Source organism: Hordeum vulgare, chromosome 4H (assembly GCF_904849725.1).
Source record: "Hordeum vulgare subsp. vulgare chromosome 4H, MorexV3_pseudomolecules_assembly, whole genome shotgun sequence".
Classification (NCBI taxonomy): Eukaryota; Viridiplantae; Streptophyta; class Magnoliopsida; order Poales; family Poaceae; genus Hordeum; species Hordeum vulgare.
The window spans coordinates 603,450,127-603,474,849 of NC_058521.1; the positions used below are offsets into that span (position 1 = coordinate 603,450,127).

Genomic DNA, 24,723 nt, shown 5'->3' on the forward strand with positions numbered 1-24,723 from the left:
ATTTGAGCATAGCAGAAAATTAGGGTCAACTCTGAGAGTGGGTGCAAATTAGGGGCACAAATGTTAATGTCCCTTTTTCTTATCACGAGGGTCACTCGCGTAGGGTATAACTGCCTATTGCCGGTTGTCTCGTGGCAGGGTGAACTGCAGTAGTCGCTCACGGTCGTTGCTCCATACGGACGTCGGTTAATGGCCTACCACCAGACAGACGAGGTGGTAGGTTGTTATACTCTACCGCCAACGAGGACGACGGGGTAGGGTTTAAAGCCCCAAAACCCCGATATGATAATGTTGCTTGCGAGGAACAAATTTGGGCGGTATGTCGTACAACCCTATCGCCAACAAGCCCAGCGGCAGGTAGTAGTACCCTACCGCAAACGTCCCCAGTAGTAGCTATTGAACTCCCCCAAGGGCCCAAAACGGTATTGTTGATCGGAGTTACAATTTTTTGGTGGTTAGTTTCCGACTCCTTTAAATATGGTTTTCCTTTCTACAAAATTTCATCATTCAATATAAATAGTAAAAATTTCATCAAAAAACATTATATAGTATGCAAATGAAAGTTAGGACCACTCATCATAGTATGCATCACACATTGAAATGAGAGATAGTTCAGCATATCAAACATAGAAAATAGTTGTATAGGTAAAATATAGCAAATAGTTTAGCAAATTGACAATAGAAAGTACTTCAACATAGCCACCAAGTTCTTGTTCAGCTCAACGCAAAGCAAATATTTCTAGATGAACATATCACTTAGTCTTCCTTCCCCCCTTGGCGGTACACTATTCGTTTCTATTTGAGCGGGTCACTTGCATTGTTGTTTGGTGATGATTAAGATCTTTGAGAAATGGTGATGGACTCTTCCATTGATATTTTGGTTCAGGCTCTCTTTTGTCTTGGGTTGGCTGAGTGGGTGTTGGTGAGTCATCCTCGTCATATTTCTCCTCCTCACCCTTGTCGTAGCCCTTCTTGTCGCCATATTATTCCTCTCCCTCGGCTTGCTCCTCATCATCATCTTCCTTATCTTCCTCCTCCTCCTCAACATGGCGAGACGACGAAGAGGCATGTCTAGAGGAAGTTGTGTCGGCATGGCTCGAGGAAGCGAGAGTACGTGTTGACATGCCTCGAACATGCACGACGGCCAAGCTAGCGCACCCAAGCATGCTCACTAGCTTTTGACAACGGTTCATGAACTTGTGCAAGAACAAATAAACAAAAACATGATATGGATCATGGTTATGGTATAGATCTAGTGTAAAATACCATACTAGCTTATGGCTAGGCCGAAAGTAAGTGACGAAGACATTATATGGCTAGGCTCAAACTTACTTTCGCCACTTCCCTCGGTGAGTTGTTAGATTCCACGGTCCCGAGGTCATGCAGTAACGTATTTGAGGAAACGAGAATTCTTCTATTCATCTCGGAAGCCTGCAAATGTCAGCAACATAAATAAAATTAATGACAATGACTATAGTAGGTTCTCTTCCAAATTTCATCTCTTAACAATTGAACACAACTTACCACTTTATTCATAAAGGGGTGCATACCCCCTAAATTCACCTCCGGTCTCTCTAATGTTGGCATTATAGGCTTCTTTCTCGATGTCATCATCCTATAGTGATGTGATATCTGTTCTGATCCACTGTGGCCTTGGGCGCATACGGTACATTATGCCATCATGAAACCACCGTAGATGCTCCTCGTATGCCTCCCACTTGATCAGTGTCTTATCCTATTCTTTGTGATACCCCCCCCCCCCACACACACACATGCACACATATTTGCACATAGTCCTTGTGCTCTATTGACCAATGAGATATCGAATAACAATCTGTGTATTCATCATTTAAGGCAAAAGAAACAATAAAATAAGAGTGAATTCCATAGTTTACCCCGTAGATATGCATATGTGACACAAATTACCCCATCCAGTGGAAATTCGTCTAGAACATCGCTTTTAGAAGTGTTGGGACCTCGTTTTCGGATGCATGTTCATTCGGTAAGTTGTGAGATGACGTCCAAGGTTCAAAAATATCTGGACGATGACAAGGAATGGAACTGATGAACAAGAGAAGTCTGGACATGATCGCGAATGATACTCTCCGTTCTTTGGACATTATTTTACGAATCATTGACGCAAGATACCAATCTTGTCTAACATAAACAAGCGAAATGCAAAGATGAGGGGAAACTGTGTTTAAAGTCTTCAAAATTTGATGTTTTGATAGAAGTTTCACTAAATGGGGTAATATGTGTCACAAATGTACAACTACAAGGTTAAAAGTGGAATTCATTCATAAAATAACATAAATCATTGAGTCTTGTTGCTTGTAGGTTAAGAATTCAGTGATGCTTGTAGCAACAAAAAGTAAGAGACCATAAAAAGAATAAAAAATAAAGGTTTAATCACTCACTTGTGAAGCTTGAAGCCATCTCGTTCAGCTCGAAACCCAGCTCTGTGCTATACAACAACTAGTTAACCTGCAAACAAATTTGTTAGGTCTTCCTAAGCAACCCCGAAAGTGGTTACACGAAATCACTACCAAGCGGTTTACATGATGATATGTGAGATTGACCAGCTCACTCGTGAAGGCCTTATACAATGCAGTGAACTTGCACATGAAGACTTTAATTAACCATGTCCCAAGAGTACGCAATAGTGGGGTATCAAAAAGTGTCGCCTACTTCGCCATAGTCCATCCACGGAAGCCGATCATCTTTTTCAGGGCGAACCACTGACAACCGCTTCCACATCCAAATCAAGAGGGCAAAGTCACATCCACACACACCGAACTTATCTCCGGACTTCTTACATGCTCGATATAAGTAAAACCATAAACGATTATTGCGCCGGCTTCTTACCGAACGATATAAGTACGCGAGGCACGCAGACCCCTAATTGTATCTTGCGTCCCAGTCGACCATGAAGTTTAAACACATCTATATGACAGTGTCCCCTGAGCAGTCTGAAAACATGACCTTTGTTAGGAGATACCGCAAGTAGGCCCTAGTGTACTGCTCCATTGTCCGCTCGTCGGCATCTTGCGAGCATCCGAGCAGGTTGACGGCGAGCCATTTTATCTGTACTAAGCCATTTCAATGTTCGGTTATCTGACACGCCATGGGCCTCACTACATATAGAGGAGGGGGCAATCACTGATGAGGCTTAGTGCCCTTCTCCCGCCAATTGCTCTTCTCCACCTGGCCAATGGGAGGCAGGCCTGGAACGGTAGGGACATGATCATGATGAAATATTCGAGGGTCACTGTCATCTCATCACAAAGGAGATGAAGAGTATGCGTCTTGGCCCACGAATGGTCCATCAGGCTGCCCACCAGCCGTCTCCAACGGCCTTCAACTGGTCAAACCCTACAACCGTGTTTGATGATGGTAGGGTATAATAACCCACGGTCGGGTGCCTCCGCGGTAGAATTGATAACAGAGGGGGATAGGGCATCAACAACACTAATGTGGATAAGTATCCTATGGCCAGACAACCGGACGATAGACAGTTAAACGACAGTTATACCTTAACAGTCTGAAAAATGTCACATCATGAAATAAAAAAACAATTTTCATAAAGGTCAAAATTGTGAATTCGACCACCGGTGACACTACCGCGCGTCGCTCTCTGACGCATACCCGGTGCTGCTATTGTTGTTATGCTGGTGTCTACGTGCCACTAGCAGAATTTGGTGGTCAGACCACCGAATCTTTGAAGCTTATCTAAGTGGTTGTCGGTTACGACGTGATGTCCCGATGGAGTGAGAGTGGACTCGATTTCCTCCCGACAATGATCTATGCCAAGAGATACCATTTTGTTTGGTCCCTTGAGAATTTGGTGGTTCACGGCCCTACACACGAGATACGAGCTAGGGGAAGAATACCAGGTGCTCCTGCGTGAGCTCAGCCGTGGATTTGATACATGGAACAGACGGAGTACTGTTCATGGGCTTACGCAAAATAAGAAATGTTCACATATTTTTATTTATAGCTACTCCAGGCTTTTATACGAGGAGTATGCTTCTTCTTTTTTTTTCCACCAACCGATTGAGAAATAGTAACACTACCTTCAGATCTAGTACGCCTATAAGATTAATAAATGTCGTAAACTATGACATTTATTTTGGATAGGGAGAGTATTTTGGTGCGAGTCCTCTCCTTTCCTAGCGCGACAAAGGGTAGTAACTAGGAAGGGAAAAAAGAGAGGAAAAAGAATAACGCGGAGGCGGAAGGGATAAGGCTGGGTTATTGGAGGGGGAAGCGGTGGGCGGCCCCACATGGGTATGTGTCACATAGACGACGCGGCTTACGATGGGGAGAGCGTTTCTTGTTATTTCTTATCACCAAAGACAATTAATTGATTGAGAAACTATGGAACACACTATTGGTTAGGTGCCTTAGAGGGTGCTTGGATACGCTTTAATCCCATGACTAAAACTTGTGAGACTAAAACTTGCTAGCCTCATCCATGCTTGGATGCAAATACTAAAGAGACTAAAATCAAGTTAATAAGCATTTATTATCCTGTAAACCCTCCAATCCAAAACTCGTCTGAGGAGTTAAATGAGGAGAGAGAGGACTAATGCACATTTTAATAGGGGTGCCCCTGACTAAAAGATTTTAGCCTCAAGACTAGTTTTAGCCTCTCTTTAGTCAGGGGTGCTTGGAACTTTAACCTCTTAAAGAGACTAGTTTTAGTCAGACTAATTTTAGTCCCTTGGATCTAATCACCCTCTTAGAATTTGTTGCTACAGACGGTCAGGTCGTCTCCTTCTCCCTCCCAGCTGCCCCTATACATCTTCTTCCTGATCCCCCATCCAACGTTTTATGGGTTGCCTGCCACCCATCTATCAAATAGCAAACGGTTTTGCTAACACATATCTAGATGTGAGATACGTATTGCACATCTAAGTTTTATATCATTGATCTTACGTGAAGATTCATGTGCATATTTTTTTCCTTTTGTTTTTCTTTTATACTTGATTTAGTTATTTAGATCAGATGTGCAATAACTATGTCACATCTAGATGTGTCTGTTTTTGCTAAAACACATCTACATGTGAGATAAGCATTGCACATTTAAGTTTTATATCATTGCTCTTACTTGAAGATTCGTATGGGTATTCCTTTTTTTTCTTTTTCTTTCTACTTTATTGAGTTATTTAGATAGATGTGTAATAATTATGTCACATCTAGATGTGTCTTAGATACATCGAATAGCAAATGCTGAGAACTATATTTTGAATCGACCCTAACAAATAGCAAATGCTGAGAATTATATATGCAACGACTTGTAGATCCACGTACTGCTGCGAGTCGATCAAACTGTTTTATTAAGTACACCGTAGCCGGACCGACAGTTAATTATGTATACGACATGTAGCACATACGTGTAAGACATTTCTTACTTGGAGCAAGTTCGTACTATTTCCTTCATCCGAAAATATTCGACAGAGAAATAGATGTATCTAAACATATTTTAGTTCTAGATACATTCATGTTTATTTATTTTTTTGACAAGTATTTCTTAACGGAAGGAGCACGAACGAACAAGGGTAACATAGTCACTGGTCCGATGGATGTTGTCGGTAGTTCGTTTTCACCTGAAACGAGTGTGTGGTCGACTCGTCGTTATTTACATCACATCTTGTCACACTGCGCGGGCTCGATGACCAGCTTGTTGCCGGCCAAATCATGGACAATGTGCATGTTCTGCTGCTGGAAGTTGCCTATCATTGTCCGATCATCGTCACCCGCCAAAACTACGACGCACAGCTGGTCCGAGTCGGGGTACTCCGCCATGTAGTTCTCTCGCGGAAGCTCCCAGTCCGCGCCCTCCAAATGCAACGTCATCTTGGGCACCGGCACCTTGCTCGCGTCCGGCACCGACTCCGTGGAGAAGCACTGCAGGGTGGGCTCGCCGGTGTCGTTGTAGGAGGTATGGGGCAGCGGCACCTGCGCCACGAACGCCTCCCAGAGGCTCCGAAACACGGCCCGCGGGAAGGCGGTGATGGCCGTGCCTGAGTCGATGATCGTCCCGCCGGAGCCGTCCGCCTTGACCACGAACGCCGACTCCGGGACAGCTAGCCGCGTCTTGCCGACCGTGATGCCTTTCAGAGAAAGATAGTAGTATTCGGGGTGGTTGGGTAGGAACGGAGTGGATAGAATCGGCCCCGTGGCGTGCGCTCTCAGGCCGTCCGCCGGAGCGCCGCCTAGGAACACGGGGGTGCTCTTTGACTCGAATATGGTGGTGAAGCAGTAGGAGAAGCTGCTGACCCCGAGCTGCCTAGGCAGCGACAATGGGCCGCGGCCAAAGCCGGCGATGCCTGTCTCGTTGGAATGGAAGTTGCCGGTGTTGTACTGGCCACATCCAAAGACAAGATCCGGCACGGTCACCTTGCCGCCGCCCTTGCCGTCGAAGGTGAAGGAGTCTTTGGCGAGCTGGCCAATTGTGACCGAGTTGTCGCCGTAGTTGACTTGGTACGTGCACCCGCCGAGGAAGCACGCGTGTGGGCGCAGGGCTCGGCAGATAGGGTCCGTGCACAGGACGCCGTGGACGGTGTCGGAGGCGGAGGTGTCGAACCTCGGGAGAGGCTGCGTGAAGCAGTCAAAGCACGGCCGGCACTGCGTCCAGACGACGTCGCTACCGGTGTCCACCTCCAGCGCCACCTGCTGCGGGCGTGGCGTGCCGATGCCAAAGTGGATGAGGTACTCGGTGTAGCCTACGACGTGGGAGCCACTCGCCACGGGCGCGGTCACCCTCACCGGGGTGCCGGACCTAGATGGGCATAGCTGCTTGGCAGCGCGTGCCCTCGACCGGAGGACCATCCGGCGGAGCAGCTCGTTTCTGGTGAAGCCACGGCCGCTGTCGATGTGGGTGAGGTCGGCGCGTAGTCCATGGTGATGGTTGGCCGAGCCGGAGCCCGAGGTGGCCGGCCATGCCAACAGGACCGTCATCAGGATAACGTACTGCTTCATCTTCATGCTAATTAGTAGTATTCTTATTACTCCAGTCAGTCAGTGTTCGTTTCGAGCTAGCAACCGTGGGCATGTTTATATAGCAGCCATTCTTGTGACAGCTAGCTGTGAGAAGGCGAGAGCATTTGGACAAAAAACAGCAGCTGACAAGGACGACCATCGACGTCCTCACCATTCATCATCCACATTCTTGCTACTGCGGCATATCGATGCTCAAAGCCTGAGAAAAAGCAGCAGGAAATATGTTTTGTGCCCTTGACATTTCTTTTTATTCATCATTGCATCTGTCATTGCATCATTGTCTTTGCCTTTCTGTCTTTGCTGGAGAAAACAAAATTACTCCCTCCATTCCACGATGTAGCACGCTGGCGTTTTTCATGATATATGTATTTAACAAACGAGACCGATTGCGACGAAACCAAAAATTAGATCGCTGAATTCGTATTTTTGATATGAATTCAATGTATAAGTTTAATCAAACTCATGATCAAACTTAGATCATGAAAAACGAGGACATACTATATTGTGAAATGGAGGGAATATTTCTTAAGTTGTACTCACTCCGTAAACTAATATAAAAACGTTTAGATCACTATTTTAGTTATCTAAACACTTTTATACTTCCTCCATCCCAAAATAACTGTCTCAAGCTTAGTTCAATTTTATACTAGAGCTAGTACAAAGTTGAGACACTTATTTTAAGACGGAGGGAGTATTAGTTTATAGAGCGAGTACTAGTGATGTGAAAAGGCGAGTGCATTTGGGACACAGAATTATTCTGGTGACAGCTGTGAAAAGGTGAGTGCATTGGGAAAAAGCAGCAACAGCGTGACAAGGACAGGCATTGACGTCCTCACCGATCATCATCGACATTCTTGGTACTACGGTATATCAACCTTCAGATGCTTAAAGCCTAAAAAAGCAGCATGCAATATGTTTTGTGCCCTTGACATTTCCTTTTGTTCATCATTACACCTGTCATTCCACCATTGTCCTCGCCTTTCTGTCTTGAAAATTCAAGGGCTCGTCTGAAAATTGCATATAGTGATCTCTCTAAATTTTATTGGATAACAATATGCAATTTCTATATATGTTCCATTGAATGGTTAATTGAGGATTGCATAGGATAGCAATATCTTTCATTGGAATCATATAAAGATCAATTTCTCTTTAGTTGTAGTGAAACAATTTTCCTTGTTGCATATTTGCAAAACCGTGGGAGAATATATATTTGCAAAACCGTGGCTGCTGCGGGAGCGGGAGGGTCATCTAGCGGCGCATCAAGGACATAAGCCTATTTAGCTGCTTCAAGGATGAGCTTCAAGTTGCGAACCCAGTCCGCATAGTTGCTACCATCATCTTTCAGCTTGTTTTTCTCTAGGAATGCGTTGAAATTGAGGTTGACGTTGGACATCTACAATATTTATAAAGACAACTTTTAGACTAAGTTCATGACAATTAAGTTCATTTAATCAAATTAAGTATGAACTCCCACTTAAATCGACATCCCTCTAGTCATCTAAGTGATACATGATCCATGTTGACCAACCCGTGTCCGATCATCACGTGAGACGGACTAGTCACCATGGTGAGCAACTCCATGCTGATCGTATTCAACCATACGACTCATGTTCGACCTTTCGGTCTCTTGTATTCGAGGTCATGTCTGTACATGCTAAGCTCGTCGAGTCAACCTAGGTGTTTCGCGTGTGTAAATCTGGCTTACACCCGTTGTATGCGAACGTTAGAATCTATCACACCCGATCATCATGTGGTGCTTCAAGACAACGAACCTTCGCAACGGTGCACACTTAGGGGAATGCATTCTCGAAATTTTAAGAGGGATCATCTTATTATGCTACCGTCGTTCTAAGCAATAAGATGTAAAACATGATAAACATCACAATGCAATCATATAGTGACATGATATGGCCATTATCATCTTTGCTTTTTTGATCTCCATCTTCAGGCATCGCATGATCATCATCGCCACCGGCGTGACACCATGATCTCCATCATCGTGTCTTCGTGAAGTCGTCACGCCAACTACTACTATCACTACTACTATAGCTAACCGTTAGCAATGAAGTAAAAGTAGTAAGCACATGGCCTTGCATCTCATACAATAAATTAAGACAACTCCTATGGCTCCCGCCGGTTGTCATACTCATCGACATGCAAGTCGTGAAACCTATTACAATAACATGATAATCTCATACATCATACATGCAACATCACAACTTTGGCCATATCACATCACATGTCAAACCCTGCAAAAACAAGTTAGACGTCCTCTAATTGTTGTTGCAAGTTTTACGTGGCTGATTTAGGTTTCTAGCAAGAACGCCTTCTTACCTACGTGACAGCCACAACGATGATATGCCAAAGCTATTTACCCTTCATAAGGACCCTTTTCATCAAATCCAATCCGACTAGAGTAGGAGAGACAGACACCCGCTAGCCACCTTTATGCACGGTGTGCATGTCTGTCGGTGGAACCAGTCTCACGTAAGCGTACGTGTAAAGTCCGTCCGGGCCGCTTCATCCCACAATACCGCCGGAAAAGAATAAGACTGGTAGCGGCAAGCAAATTGACAAATCATCGCCCACAACTTTTGTGTTCTACTCGTGCATAGAATCTACGCATAGAAAACCTGGCTCGGATGCCACTGTTGGGTAACGTAGCATAAATTCAAAATTTTCCTACGCATATTCAGATCTTCCTATGGAGAGACCAGCAACGAGAGAGGGGTAAGAGCATCTTCATACCTTTGAAGATCGCTAAGAGGAAGCGTTGCTAGAACGCGGTTGATGGAGTCGTACTCGCAGCGATTCCGATCTAGTGCCAAACTACGGCACCTCCGCGTTCAACACACGTGCAGCCCAGTGACGTCTCCTGCACCTTGATCCAGCAAGGAGGAGGGAGAGTTTGGGGAAGAACTCCAGCAGCACGACGGCGTGGTGTCGATGGAGAGGCGAGGTCTCCCGGCAGGGCTTCGCCAAGCACCGGCAGAGAGGAGGAGAAAGAAGAGCAGGGCTGCGCCGAGGGAGAGGGAAAAGTCTGTCTCTCAATGGCCAAAAGTGCCCGATATATATAGGGGGAGGGGAGAGGGGGTGCCACCCCTAGGGTTCCCACCCTAGGGGGTGCGGCAGCCCCCCCAGATGGGAGGTGCGGCGGCTAGAGGGGGGAGGAGGGGGTGGCGCACCATCTGGTGGGCCTTAGGCCCACCTGGCTTAGGGTTTGCCCCCCTTTTCTCTCCCCTGCGCATTGGGCTGAGTGGGGAGGCGCACCAGCCCACCTAGGGGCTGGTTCCCACCCCCACTTGGCCCACCTTACCTTCCGGGGTCGTTGCCCCCTTCGGTGGTCCCCCGGGGCACCTCTGGTGGTCCCGGTACGTTACCGGTGATGCCCAAACACTCCCGGTATCCGAAACCATCCGTCCTATATATCAATCTTTACCTCAGGACCATTCCGGAGCTCCTCGTGACGTCCGGGATCTCATCCGGGACTCCGAACATCTTTCGGTAACCTCGTATAACTATTCCCTATAACCCTAGCGTCATCGAACCTTAAGTGTGTAGACCCTACGGGTTCGGGAGACATGCAGACATGACCGAGACACCTCTGTGGCCAATAACCATCAGCGGGGTCTGGATACCCATGGTGGCTCCCACTTGCGCCACGATGATCTCATCGGATGAACCACGATGTCAAGGATTCAATCAATCCCGTATACGATTCCCTTTGTCTGTCGGTATAGAACTTGCCCGAGATTCGATCGTCGGTATACCCATACCTTGTTCAATCTCGTTACCGGTAATTATCTTTACTCGTTCCGTAGCACGTCATCGTGTGACTAACTTCTTAGTCACATTGAGCTCATGATGATGTTCTACCGAGTGGGCCAGAATTACCTCTCCGTCACACGGAGTGACAAATTCCGATCTCGATTCGTACCAACCCAACAGACACTTTCGGAGGTACCAGTAGTGCACCTTTATAGTCACCCAGTTACGTTGTGACGTTTGATACACCCAAAGCACTCCTACGGTATCCGGGAGTTACACAATCTCATGGTCGAAGGAAAAGATACTTGACATTAGAAAAACTTTAGCATACGAACCATACGATCTAGTGCTATGCTTAGGATTGAGTCTTGTCCATCACATCATTCTCCCAATGATGTGATCCCGTTATCATTGACATCTAATGCCCATGATCAGGAAACCATGATCATCTATTGACTAACGAGCTAGCCAACTAGAGGCTTGCTAGGGACACATTATGATCTATCTATTCACACATGTATTACTGTTTCCTGTTAATACAATTATAGCATGAACAATAGACGATTATCATGAACAAGGAAATATGATAATAACCATTTTATTATTGCCTCTAGGGCATATTTCCAACAATACCAGCTGATTGCCACATTGATCTCCAATAGAAATATAGGCTTCGACATGACATGACTTCGATGGCTCATATGACCGCCGCCTTGATCGGCGAGGAGTATGTTGATATGAAGACCAAATTCCCAAGGTCTCAGCACAGGGAGAGGACCCCACTTGACCCTATCAACATTCAGTATGAAGCAAAAGATGCATACGTTTCATACGAGTTGTATCGCAAGATTCGAGTCATCAACTATGGCCAGCGTCACCTCACACCAGGTTTGGTACATTCTTATTCAGACGATTCAGACGAGTAGTGTTCACAACGGCGAACACTTGTATATATATCTATGCTAGCTATTATTATGTACTGTTTGGACGAGTATTATTATGTACTGCTTGGACCAATTTATATATGTCTAGTTTCTGTTTGTGCCATTATAGTTTCCAAATTTGAATGGTTTAGCCCTTTCTAACTTCATTTGCTACTTTTCATGGTATCATGCATTTCGACCACATATATATAAAAAAAACTTGAGTTCAAATAAGTTCAAAAAATAAAATCCCTTTTGTAACAAATCTGTTTTCGATTAAAACAGTCATTTAAAATAACCTAAAACCTACCAAATTGAATATAATGATAAAAACATAATAATATTAAATAGCAGGAAAAAGAATCACTCAACAATCTATTTTTTTAGTAAAGTTATTCACAACATAAAATAAATAAAGTAAAAAATGTAACAAAAAACTAGTTTAAAAAAAATGCCACCTACTCGGCCACCATGGCGTGAATACGACTAGAAACCCAACCAGAGAGTTGGGCCAGGATTTAGGCCCGCAAAAGGCCCAATAGGTCCACACACAGTGACCAATTAAGACCGGAGGCCTCCTATTGAGAGGAGCTTGAGAGGATCTGCGCACGAGCAATTATAAACCACTCCCGGGCTCTCTCGGCTAGCGAGGTGGGACTAAATATCCAACCGCACCGCAGCTGTGGCAGGCACATGCCTTTAGTCCCGGTTTGTGCCACAAACCGACACGAAAGATGCCCTTTCGTGTCGGTTGGTGGCACGAACCGGGACTAAAGGTCTCTTTTTCCCGCCCTTTGGGCTGTTGAAAATTGACCTTTAGTCCCGGTTTGCGGTACCAACCGGGACGAAAGGTAAATTTCAGTTTCTAGCTCATTTAGCTAAAAAAATCAGTAAATGAATGAAAAATACCAAATGAAGTCAGAAAGTGTTGAAAATTGATGATGTTGCCTTGAATGCTTCATTTTGAACACACAAAAAGTCTGGAGTTCAAATAAATTCGAAAAATGAAATCCCTTTTGTAACAGATGAGTTTTCATAAGAAACCGTGATACTTCGAAAGAGATTGTCCGATTTGTACACGAAGTGCATCTAGTTTTTGCCTCAACCATCTCAACACTTTAGCACATGCTATGTGGGTGAAATGATGATACCATGCGAACTTTCAACCTATTCACAGTTCATTTGTAGTGCTTTTCAATTTCTGGCTCATTTAGCTCAAAAAAAAATCAGTAAATGCATGAAAAATACCAAATGAACTCAGAAAGTGTTGAAAATTGATGATGTGGCCTTTAATGGTTCATTTTGAACACAAAAAAAGTCTTGAGTTCAAATAAATTCAAAAAATGAAATCCCTTTTCTAATAGATGAGTTTTCGTAAGAAGCCGTGATACTTCAAAAGAAATTGTCCGATTTGTTCACGAAGTGCATCCAGTTTTTGTCGCAACCCTCTCAACTTTTTGGCACATGCTATGTGGGGTAAAATGATGATACCATGCCAACTTTCAACCTATTAACAGTTCATTTGGAGTGCTTTTTAATTTCTTGCTCGTTACCTCAAAAAATCAGTAAATGCATGAAAAATACCAAATGAACTCAGAAAGTGTTGAAAATTGATGATGTGGCCTTGAATGGTTCATTTTGAACACACAAAAAGTCTTGAGTTCAAATAAATTCAAAAAATAAAATACCTTTTCTAATAGATGAGTTTTCCTAAGAAGCCGTGATACTTCGAAAGAAATTGTCTGATTTGTACACGAAGTGCATCCAGTTTTTGTCGCAACCCTCTCAACTTTTTGGCACATGCTATATGGGTAAAATGATGATACCATGCCAACTTTCAACCTATTAAGAGTTCATTTGCAGTGCTTTTCAATTTCTGGCTCATTACTTCAAAAAATCAGTAAATGCATGAGAAATACCAAATGAACTCAGAAAGTGTTGAAAATTGATGATGTGGCCTTGAATGGTTCATTTTTAACACACAAAACGTCTTGAGCTCAAATAAGTTCAAAAAAATAAAATCACTTTTGTAACACATGAGTTTTCATAAGAAACACTAATACTTCGAAAGAGATTGTCCGATTTGTACATGAAATGCATCTAGTTTTTGCCACAACCCTCTCAACTTTTTAGCACATGCTATGTGGTTAAAATGATTATACCATGCCAACTTTTAACCCATTCAGAGTTCATTTGTAGTGTTTTCAATTTCTGGCTCATTTAGCTCAAAACAAATCAGTAAATGCATGAAAAATACTAAATGAACTCAAAAAGTGTTGAAAATAGATGATGTGACCTTGAATGATGCATTTTGAACACAAAAAGTCTTGAGTTGAAATAAGTTTAAAAAATGAAATCCTTTTTGTAACAGATGAGTTTTCGTTAGAAACCGTGATACTTCGAAACAAATTGTCCGATTTGTACACGAAGTGCATCGAGTTTTTGCCGCAACCCTCTCAACTTTTTAGCACATGCTATGTGGGTGAAATGATGATACCATGTCAACTTTCAACCTATTCAAAGTTTATTTGTAGTGCTTTTCAATTTCTATCTCATTTAGCTCAAAAAAATCAGTAAATGAATGAAAAATACCAAATGAACTCAAAAGTGTTGCAAATTGATGATGTGGCCTTGAATGGTTCATTTTCAACACACAAAAAGTCTTGAGTTTAAATAAGTTCAGAAAAATGAAATCCTTATTGTAACAGATGAGTTTTCGTAAGAAATCGTGAAACTTCGAAAGAGATTGTCCGATTTATACACGGACTGCATCTAGTTTTTGCAACAACCCTCTCAACTTTTTAGCACATGCTATGTGGGTGAAATGATGATACTATCCCAACTTTCAACCTATTCAGAGTTCATTTGTAGTGCTTCTCAATTTCTGGCTCATATAACTAAAAAAAAAAGTAAATGCATGAAAAATATCAAATGAACTCAGAAAGTGTTGAAAATTGATGATATGGCCTTGAATGGTGCATTTTGAACACACAAAAAGTCTTGAGTTCAAATAAGTTTAAAAAAATGAAATCTCTTTTGTAACAGATGAGTTTTTGATTAAAACTGTTATTTAAAATAACCTAAAACTTACGAAATTAAATATAACGATAAAATCACAGTAATATTAAATAGCAGGAAAAAGAATCACTCAAAAATCTATTTTCTAGTAAAGTTATTCACAAAATAAATTAAATAAAGTAAAAAACGAAACAAAAAACTAGATTTAAAAAAATGCGACCTACTCGGCCACCACGGCCTGAATACGACTAGAAACCCAACCAGAGAGTTGGGCCAAGATTTAGGCCCACACAAGGTCCAATAGGCCTAGAGGCAGTAACGAATTAGCCCCGGAAGCCTACAGTTGAGAGGAGCTCGAGAGGATGTGCGCACGAGCGCTTATAAACCACTCCCCGGCTCTCTCGGCTAGCGAGGTGGGACTAAAAATCCAATTACACCGTGGTTGTGGCACGCACACGCCTTTAGTTCCAGTTTGTGCCACCAACCGACACGAAATACGCAGTTTCATGTTGGTTGGTGGCACCAACCGGGACTAAAGGTCTCTTCTTCCCGCCCTTTAGGCTACTGAAAATTGACATTTTAGTCCTGGTTTGCGGCACCAACCAGGACGAAAGGGGGGCATTTGTCCCGGTTTGTGCCTCGAACCGGGACCACACGTTTTCGCGTATAGGCGGGAGTTGTCGAAATTTCCCCCAAACTCTCCCATTTTCCCCGAGCCCGTGCTCCTCGTCGTCGACGCCGTCCCGAGCCCGTCGTCCTCCTTGTCATCGCCGCCGCCCCGAACCCGTCCTCCTCCTCGCCGTCGCCGCCGCCCCCGAGCCGTCGCCGTCGCCGCCCCGGATCCAGTCCTTCTCGTCGTCGCCGCCGTCCCAAGCCCGTCTTCCTCCTCGTCGTTGCCGCCGCCCCTGAACCTTCGCCGTCGCCGAGCCCGTCGTCGCCACCATCCCGAGCCTGTCCTCGTCGTCGTCGCCGCCGTCCCGAGCCCGTCCTCATTGTCGTCGCCGCCGTACCGAGCCCGTCATCCTCCTTCTCGTCACCGCCACCCCGAGCCCGTCCTCCTCCTCCTCGTCGCCGCTGCCCCCGAGCTGTCGTCGTCGCCGCCCCCGATTCAATCCTCCTCATCGCCGTCGCCGTCCCCGAGCCCTTCGTTGTCGTCGCCCTCGAGCACGTCGCCGTCGCCGCCCCGAGCCCGTCGTCGTCGCCCCCAAGCCCGTCACCGTCGCCCCGAGCACGTCGCCGTCGCCGCCCCGAGCCCGCCGTCGTCGCCCTCGAGCCCGTCGTTGTCGCCCCCGAGGACGTCATCGTCGCCCCGAGCCCGTCGTCGTCGTCGCCCCCCAGCCCATCGTCGGCACCGCCCCGAGCCCATCGGTCCCGGTGAGCTCCTCCACTACCTAATTAAATTGCTAGTTTTAGATGTATTTTAGTTTTAGATTTCATATTAAATTGGATGAGTCAAAGCTTTTGCAAATTTAGTTTTAGTTGTATTTTAGGTTTAGTTTTAGATTTCTTTTTTTGTGGTAAAAGATGAGGGCTTTGAATATATTATTTCCAGATTTATTCTTTAAATAGTAGGGCTTTAAATAGTTGTTGAAACTGTTCTCGACGTCGACGATGCCCATCTCGCATCCTCGTCGTTGACTCGGTGGCGACCACCTGCTTGATAGGCGCCAGAATGTGCGGGACTGGGCTCCGTCGGGCTGGCACTGGGAGGTGCTACCTTCTGGGGCACGCATCTTGCCGAGGAATCAGGCTCCCGTCGTAGACCCGGAGCTTCTTTGGTGGCGGTCGCGTGGGCCACTTTCGGTGCGGAGGCAGTCGGCCCCCGAGGAGGAGGTACTTCACCGTGTGAGGGACGAGGACGAGCACGTCCGTTGCTACTTGGTTGTGTTGGACGCCAGGTTCTCCAATACCTGGCATGTTCTTCAAGGATCTCACCCGAGCTATGATCTTGTTATGGTTCCTTCTGTGTGGGTTTCCACCGCGCGTGCCTCAGTAGAACGACAACTCTTTGGGTGATCAGCTTGATGATGAACCGTGATTGGAAGAGGTTATACTAGAGATGTATTCGAGATTATATTCGATAAAATTTGAGATGTATTAAGTTGATTATTGGTTGTAAGTGAAAGAAAACTTTTTTGCCTCTTGAGATCTATTGCATTATATATCACAGCGTACACCTATGAACTATTCAACATTTGGAAAAGAAATATAAAAAAGTTTGCGCATGTTTAAAACACAGAAGTTAGTGTAATTCGGTTATTCATACAAGGAGCTGAAATATTTGCAGAAACTATGGATCAAAGAGACTTGGAACAAGACCAGTTGTTAGGGGAGATAATCCTCGGCGGAGGTGATTTCTTGTCGTATCTCAACAATGAAATATTTCTGGAAGGAGAGGATAACAGCTCGGGTGATTGAACAATGGATGAGGAAGGACATGATCATGATGACTCCGGTTACCGAATGCCGGAGGAAGAAGGAGACCATGATGACGGCTCCGGTGACCGAACGGAGGACGAAGCTGTTGCAAAGTCCGGCAAGGTATATATATTAATTAAGCCCGAAGGTATGTACATATATTAACTCTTCTTTCTTCTTTTATAGCCCTTCGGATCGAGCCAAAATTCAGTAAAGAGACGAGGCCCGAAGAGAAGGTTGCACATGGATGAAAAGTTCACGATCACAGCAATCGCGGACAATGGCCTACCGATTGAACCCAAGCGGACCAGGGACGCATTTTCTGCTCAGTGTAGAGCTATTGTTAGGGACAACATCCCGATCAGCATCAAGCAATGGAATAAGCCTAAGGGCGACGACGTCCCTGAAGGTGATTATGTCACCGATAGGCAGAAAGATGATCTTTGGACCGCGCTGAAGGCAAATTTCGCCCTACCACCAGAGGAGGATCCTAATAAGCCAGTTATAGATACACTCGTCAAGGCATGTGCTCTTAAGAAGATGGCACATTTATTCAGGAAGTGGAAGAATGATTTGAAATCAATGTTTGTCGACAAAGGGAAGACTCCAGAATTCATTGGCCGATTTGAGAAGATAAGAGATCATTGGCCCGCATTTGTGGCTTACAAGACATCAGACAAGAGTAATAAAATGTTAGAGACAAACAAGAACAATGTCGCAAAGAAGCAGTATCACCATCGGACGGGGTCAGGTTGCTACCTCAAAGCCCGGCCGTTCTGGGACAAAGCTGAGAATGACCTGATTGCTAAAGGGGTCGAACCACGGACGAGCAACTTGCAATACCCATCAACAAGCTTCAGAAGTATATCACTGCAGCGCAGGAAGGGAGGTTCATTCCCGACAAAGAGAAGGATGAGTTGACTGAGGCCCTATGGAATGTTGAGCACCCTGGATGAACACGAGGCACACCAGGCTCCGTTCCGTGGAAGGTTGGGTTTCCCGACGCATGCGGTTACAGAAGTTGGGACAGAAAGAGGAAAGCGGAGCTGAGCGACATGGAGAAGATCCAAGCAAGACTACAAAAGCTTGAGGAACCTTAGAGCAAGCGAGCTGCCGACCAACCATCTCAGCGGCACAAAGCTACCCGAGAAGGTACCCCGCCATCTCAGCGGAGAAGCATCGTGGCTTCCACGGAGCCCGTTCAGCATGACTTCAGGCTCCTAGCTACCCCGTGGATACTATCACGGAGGATCAACATTCCGAGCTTATGATGAAATGTTGGAACCTCACTTTCAAGGCGGCTGTCGGCTTTGTTGCACCTCCTGAACCCAATGGAACTTTTCACTGCCTTCCGATTCCACATGGTATGCTGTTGTGATGGTGGATCAAGTAATGGAGGGATTTGAGGAGCTCGAGCTTGACCACCCTACAGGTGAAGGGGAGAATCAGCTGGTTCGTGCTCTGAGGAGTGATACGTCTCAAATGTATCTATAATGTTGGATAGTTTCATGTTGTTATCTTGTCAACTTTGGATGTTTTATGTACCCTTTATATCTTTTTGGGACTAACTTATTAATTCAATGCCAAGTGCCAGTTCCTGTTTTTTCTGTGTTTTCAACTCTTTTCAGATCTGATTTTGGAACGGAGTCCAAACGGAATAAAATCCTTGAAATAATTTTTTCCAGAACGGAAGAAGATCAGGGGACTTGAGGGCCAAGGCAGGAGAGACACAGGGGGCCCACAAGCCGTGTATCCGCCACCAGGGGGCGGCGGCTACCAGGCTTGTGGCCTCCCTGGCGCCCCCCTGACCTAGCTCCTTCGCCTATGTATTCCCTAAAATACAAAAAAAGAGGGGAATCCACGAAAACACTTTTCCGCCGCCGCAAGCTACTGTTTCCGCGAGATCTCATCTGGAGACCCTTCCCGGTGCCCTGCCGGATGGGACTTTGGAGTTGGAGGGCTTCTACATCAACATCATCGCCTGTCCAATGACTCGTGAGTAGGTCACTTCAGATCTACGGGTCCGTAGTCAGTAGCTAGATGGCTTCTTCTCTCTCTTGGATCTTCAATACAAAGTTCTCCATGATCTTCATGGAGATCTATCTGATGTAATCCTCTTTGGCGGTGTGTTTGTCGAGATCCGATGAATTGTGGATTTGTGATCAGATTATCTATGATATATATTTGAGTCTTTGCTGATTTCTCATATGCATGATTTGATATCCTTGTAAGTCTCTCCGAGTCTTGGGCTTTGTTTGTCCAACTAGATCTATGATTCTTGCAATGGGATAAGTGCTTGGTTTTGGGTTCATACCATGTGGTGACCTTTCCCAGTGACAGAAGGGGCAGCAAGGCACGCATCGTGTTGTTGCCATCAAGGGTAACAAGATGGGCTTTTATCGTAGATATGAGATTGTCCATCTACATCATGTCATCTTGCTTAAGGCGTTACTCTATTCTCATGAACTTAATACACTAGATGCATGCTTGATAGCGGTTGACGTGTGGAGTAATAGTAGTAGATGCAGAAAGTATCATTCTACTTGTTTTGGACGTGATGCCTATAGATATAATCATTGCCTTAGATAACGTCACGACTTTGCGCGGTTCTATCAATTGCTCGACAGTAATTCGTTCACCCACCGTCTACTTGCTTTCATGAGAGAAGCCACTAGTGAACACTACGGCCCCCAGGTCTATTCACACCTATCGTTTCCACTTTCGCTTTTACTTTGCTTTGTTTCTTTTTTTGCTTTTAGTTCTCACTTGGCAAACAATCTATAAGGGATTGACAACCCCTTCATAGCGTTGGGTGCAAGCTCTTTGTGTTTGTGCAGGTACTTGTGACAATCCTTCTCTGGATCGATACCTTGGTTCTCAAAACTGAGGGAAATACTTACCGCCGCTGTGCTACATCACCCTTTCCGCGTCGAGGGAACACCAACGCAAGGCTCCAAGGCCATGGGGGAATCCTTTGCATATTTTCCAAGGAAGTCCCTAAAGGCGTAGCCGTAGCAGAAGGATTCCTAGTGCCGTTGCTGAGTAGTATCAAGACAAGAATAGTCTCCTGTCAGCACGCTTGTTTCTGGCGCCGTTGGAAGGTCTTTTGTTGTAGTAGCAGAAGTATTTCTGGCGCCGTTGCCGGGGAAGTAGAGATCTATCCAAGTAGGTCTCACAAACTCTTCTCTTGCATTTACCTTTTTTGCCAGTTGCCTCTCGTTTTCCTCTCCCCCACTTCACATTTGCCGTTTTCATTTGCCTTTCTCCTTTGCCGTTTTCTTTTTTCCTTTTTGCCGTTTTCCTTTGCCGGTTTTCTTGCTTGCTTGTGTGCTTGTTTGTTTGTTGACGTCATCATGGCTGAAAACACCAAACTTTGCGACTTCTCGAGTACCAATAATAATGATTTTATTAGTACTCCGATTGCTCCCGCCACTAGTGCGGAATCGTATGAAATCAACGCAGCTTTGCTGAATCTTGTTATGAAAGAGCAATTCTCTGGCCTTCCTAGTGAAGATGCCGCATCCCATCTCAATACCTTCATTGAGATTTGCGATATGCAAAAGAAAAGAGATGTGGATAATGACGTGATTAAGTTGAAGCTTTTTCCTTTCTCGTTGCGAGATCGCGCAAAAACTTGGTTTTCTTCTTTGCCTAAAAATAATATCGATTCTTGGGATTAGTGCAAAGATGCTTACATATCCAAGTATTTTCCGCCGGCTAAGATTATCTTCTTATGTAACGATATCATGAATTTCAAGCAACTTGATCATGAACACGTTGCACAAGGTTGGGAGAGAATGAAGTTAATGATTAGAAATTGTCCCGCTCATGGCTTGAGTTTGTGAATGATTATACAAATCTTTTACGCTGGCTTGAATTTTGCCTCTCGCAATATCTTGGACTCCGCCTCAGGTGGAACGTTCATGGAAATCACGTTAGGAGACGCTACAAAACTCCTAGACAATATCATGACCAACTACTCTCAGTGGCACACTGAAAGGTCACCTGCTAGCAAAAAGGTACACGCTATAGAAGAAATTAACTCGTTTAGTGTAAGATGGAAAAGTTGATGAATTTGGTTGCTAGTAGAAATGCTCCTTTAGATCCTAATGACATGCCACTATCTTCCTTGATTGAGATTAGCAACGCTAGTTCGGACGTTAATTTTGTTGGTAGGAACAATTTTGGCAACAACAATGCTTTTAGAGGAAACTACGTTCCTAGGCCTTTTCCTAGTAACTCCTCTAACAATTTTGGCAATTCCTACAACAACACTTATGGAAATCACAACAAATTACCCTCTGATTTAGAGAGTAATATCAAAGAGTTCATCAACTCTCAAAAGATTTTCAATGCGTCCATAGAGGAAAAACTACTCAAAATAGACGATTTGGCTAAGAGCGTTGATAGGATGTCTTGTGATATTGATGCTTTGAAAGTTAGATGTGCTCCTTCCAAGGTCAACTTGGATGAAACTTTAAAAGCTATGCGTGTCTCCATGAATGAGAGCAAACAAAGAACCGCCCAAATTCGCGCTAGGCATGAATGGTTTAAAAGGGCGCGTTCCAGTGATGCAAATCACAAAGATCTTAAAGTGCTTGGTGTGACTCCTCTTGAATCTTTGTTTTCGCGTGTCAAACCTATTGATGAAGGGGCTGGATATGAATTCACTTTGGTTGAAAAACGCCCCAATGATTCAGAGTCCACCTATCTTGATGATAAAGGTGTGGAGAGTGGAGTAGAAGAAATCAAAATTTTGGGTAGTAATGAAACACCCACTTTGGATTTCAAGGAATTCAATTATGATAGTTGCTCCTTGTTTGAATGCATTTCTTTGATGCAATCCATTGCAAACTCTCCACATGCTTATATTCAAAGGAAAGCCTTTACCGCTCATATCGTAGATGCTATGATGAAATCTCTTGAAGAGAAGCTCGAACTAGAAGTCTCTATACCTAGAAAACTTCATGATGAGTGGGAACCTACTATCAAAATCAAAATCAAAAACTATGAATGCAATGCTTTGTGTGATTTGGGTGCTAGTGTTTCCGCGATTCCAAAGTCTTTATGTGATATTATTGGTTTTCATGAGATTGAAGAGTGTTCTCTTAATTTGCATCTTGCAGATTCTACTGTCAAGAAACCCAGGGGAAGGATCGATGATGTTCTTATTGTTGCAAATAAGAACTATGTAAATTTCATTGTACTTGACATAGATTGCAATCCTTCATGTCCCATTATTCTTGGTAGACCTTTCCTAAGGACTATTGGTGCTATCATCGATATGAAGGAAGGGAAGATTAGATTTCAATTTCCTCTAAAGAAGGGCATGGAGCACTTTCCTAGAAAGAAAATAAGATTGCCTTATGAATCTATGAAGTATTATTGTTTCCACGTCAATAGCAAACTATTGTTTTGAATCTAATGGATCTGAACATTCACGTCACATAAGAGGAGTTACAAAGGACATCTATGCTAGGTAGCATGAAAGCATCAAAAATTCATTCTTTATCACTTCCCTACTCGAGGACGAGCAGGAGTTAAGCTTGGGGATGCTTGATACGTCTCAAATGTTTCTATAATTTTTGATTGTTTCATGCTGTTATCTTGTCAACTTTGGATGTTTTATGTACCTTTTATCTCTTTTTTGGGACTAACTTATTAATTCAGTGCCAAGTGCCAGTTCCTGTTTTTTCTGTGTTTTTGACTCTTTTCAGATCTGATTTTGGAACGGAGTCCAAACGGAATAAAATCCCCGAAATAATGTTTTCCAGAACGGAAGAAGATCAGGGGACTTGAGGGCCAAGGCAGGAGAGCCATAGGGGGCCCACAAGCCCTGTAGCCGCCACCAGGGCGGCGACGGCTACCAGGCTTGTGGCCTCCCTGGAGCCCCCTGACCTAGCTCCTTCGCCTATATATTCCCTAAAATACAGAAAAAGAGGGGAATCCACGAAAACACTTTTCCACCGCCGCAAGCTTCCGTTTCCGCGAGATCTCATCTGGAGACCCTTCCCGGTGCCCTGTCGGAGGGGACTTTGGAGTTGGAGGGCTTCTACATCAACATCATCACCTCTCCAATGACTCGTGAGTAGTTCACTTCAGACCTACGGGTCCGTAGTTAGTAGCTAGATGGCTTCTTCTCTCTCTTGGATCTTCAATACAAAGTTCTCCATGATCTTCATGGAGATCTATCCAATGTAATCCTCTTTGGCGGTGTGTTTGTCGAGATCCGATGAATTGTGGATTTGTGATCAGATTATCTATGATATATATTTGAGTCTTTGCTGATTTCTTATATGCATGATTTGATATCCTTGTAAGTCTCTCCGAGTCTTGGGTTTTTTTTGGCCAACTAGATCTATGATTCTTGCAATGGGAGAAGTGCTAGGTTTTGGGTTCATACCGTGTGGTGACCTTTCCGAGTGACAGAAGGGGCAGCAAGGCATGCATCATGTTGTTGCCATCAAGGGTAACAAGATGGGTTTTCATCGTAGATATGAGATTGTCCATCTACATCATGTCATCTTGCTTAAGGCGTTACTCTGTTCTCATGAACTTAATACACTAGATGCATGGTGGATAGCGATCGACGTGTGGAGTAATTGTAGTAGATGCAGAAAGTATCGATCTACTTGTTTTGGACGTGATGCCTATAGATATAATCATTGCCTTAGATAACGCCACGACTTTGCGTGGTTCTATCAATTGCTCGACAGTAATTCGTTTACCCACCATCTACTTGCTTTCATGAGAGAAGCCACTAGTGAACACTACGGCCCCCGGGTCTATTCACACCTATCGTTTCCACTTTTGCTTTTACTTTGCTTTGTTTCTTTTTTGCTTTCAGTTCTCACTTGGCAAACAATCTATAAGGGATTGACAACCCATTCATAGCGTTGGGTGCAAGCTCTTTGTGTTTGTGCAGGTACTTGTGACAATCCTTCACTCGATCGATACCTTGGTTCTCAAAACTGAGGGAAATACTTACCGCCGGTGTGTGATTGCAATCCCCGGCAACGGCGCCAAAAAAATGCTTGATGTGAACTGTTCTTCCCCTTGCAACGGCACCAGAATAATGCTGCTAGCACTCTCCGGCAATCGAAACTAGAAGAATGTTGTTGACGGCCCACCAACGTGTGGGATCGTAGCAGTTTTCGAGGGTAGAGTATTCGATCCAAGTTTGTTGGTACGCCTATAGGAGGTGAGAGGATACTCTCAAGTATTAGCAGCTGAATATGTGAGATTCAACCACACCTGAAAGATTAGTATCTGCAAGCAAAGTATCAGTAGCAAAGTAGTATGATAACAACGGTGTGAGAAACAATCCGTTGACGGCAGACTATTCCTAACGATTGTATCAATGGCGCCAAGTTGCCTCGTTGACGGAAATTGTCAGTTCCCGTCAACGACCAGCGAACCGAAATTGTAGCAAGTAGCAGCAGTGTAACGAGCAATAGCAGTGGCAAGGAACAGCAGTAGTGACAGCAGTAGCAAGTAGCAACAGTAGCAAGTGACAGTAGTAGCAACAATAGCAGCACGGCAAGACAAGTAATAGCAGCAACAACAGTAGTAACAACAACAAAGCAAGACA

At 44.5% G+C, this 24,723-nt stretch overlaps 1 protein-coding gene across 1 annotated transcript; it reads right to left on the reverse strand.

The window, feature by feature from the left end:
- Positions 1-5,395: 5,395 nt before the first annotated feature.
- LOC123447521 (aspartic proteinase nepenthesin-1-like) lies at positions 5,396-7,026 on the reverse strand. The gene has a single exon (XM_045124128.1). The coding sequence runs from the start codon at positions 6,988-6,990 to the stop codon at positions 5,647-5,649; it is 1,344 nt and encodes a 447-aa protein (XP_044980063.1). The 5' UTR covers positions 6,991-7,026; the 3' UTR covers positions 5,396-5,646.
- Positions 7,027-24,723: the final 17,697 nt, after the last annotated feature.

What these genes read in the sequence shown, in the direction of transcription:
- LOC123447521 (XM_045124128.1), bottom strand. Translation starts at nt 6,990, where the DNA reads ATGAAGATGAAGCAGTACGTTATCCTGATGACGGTCCTGTTGGCATGG.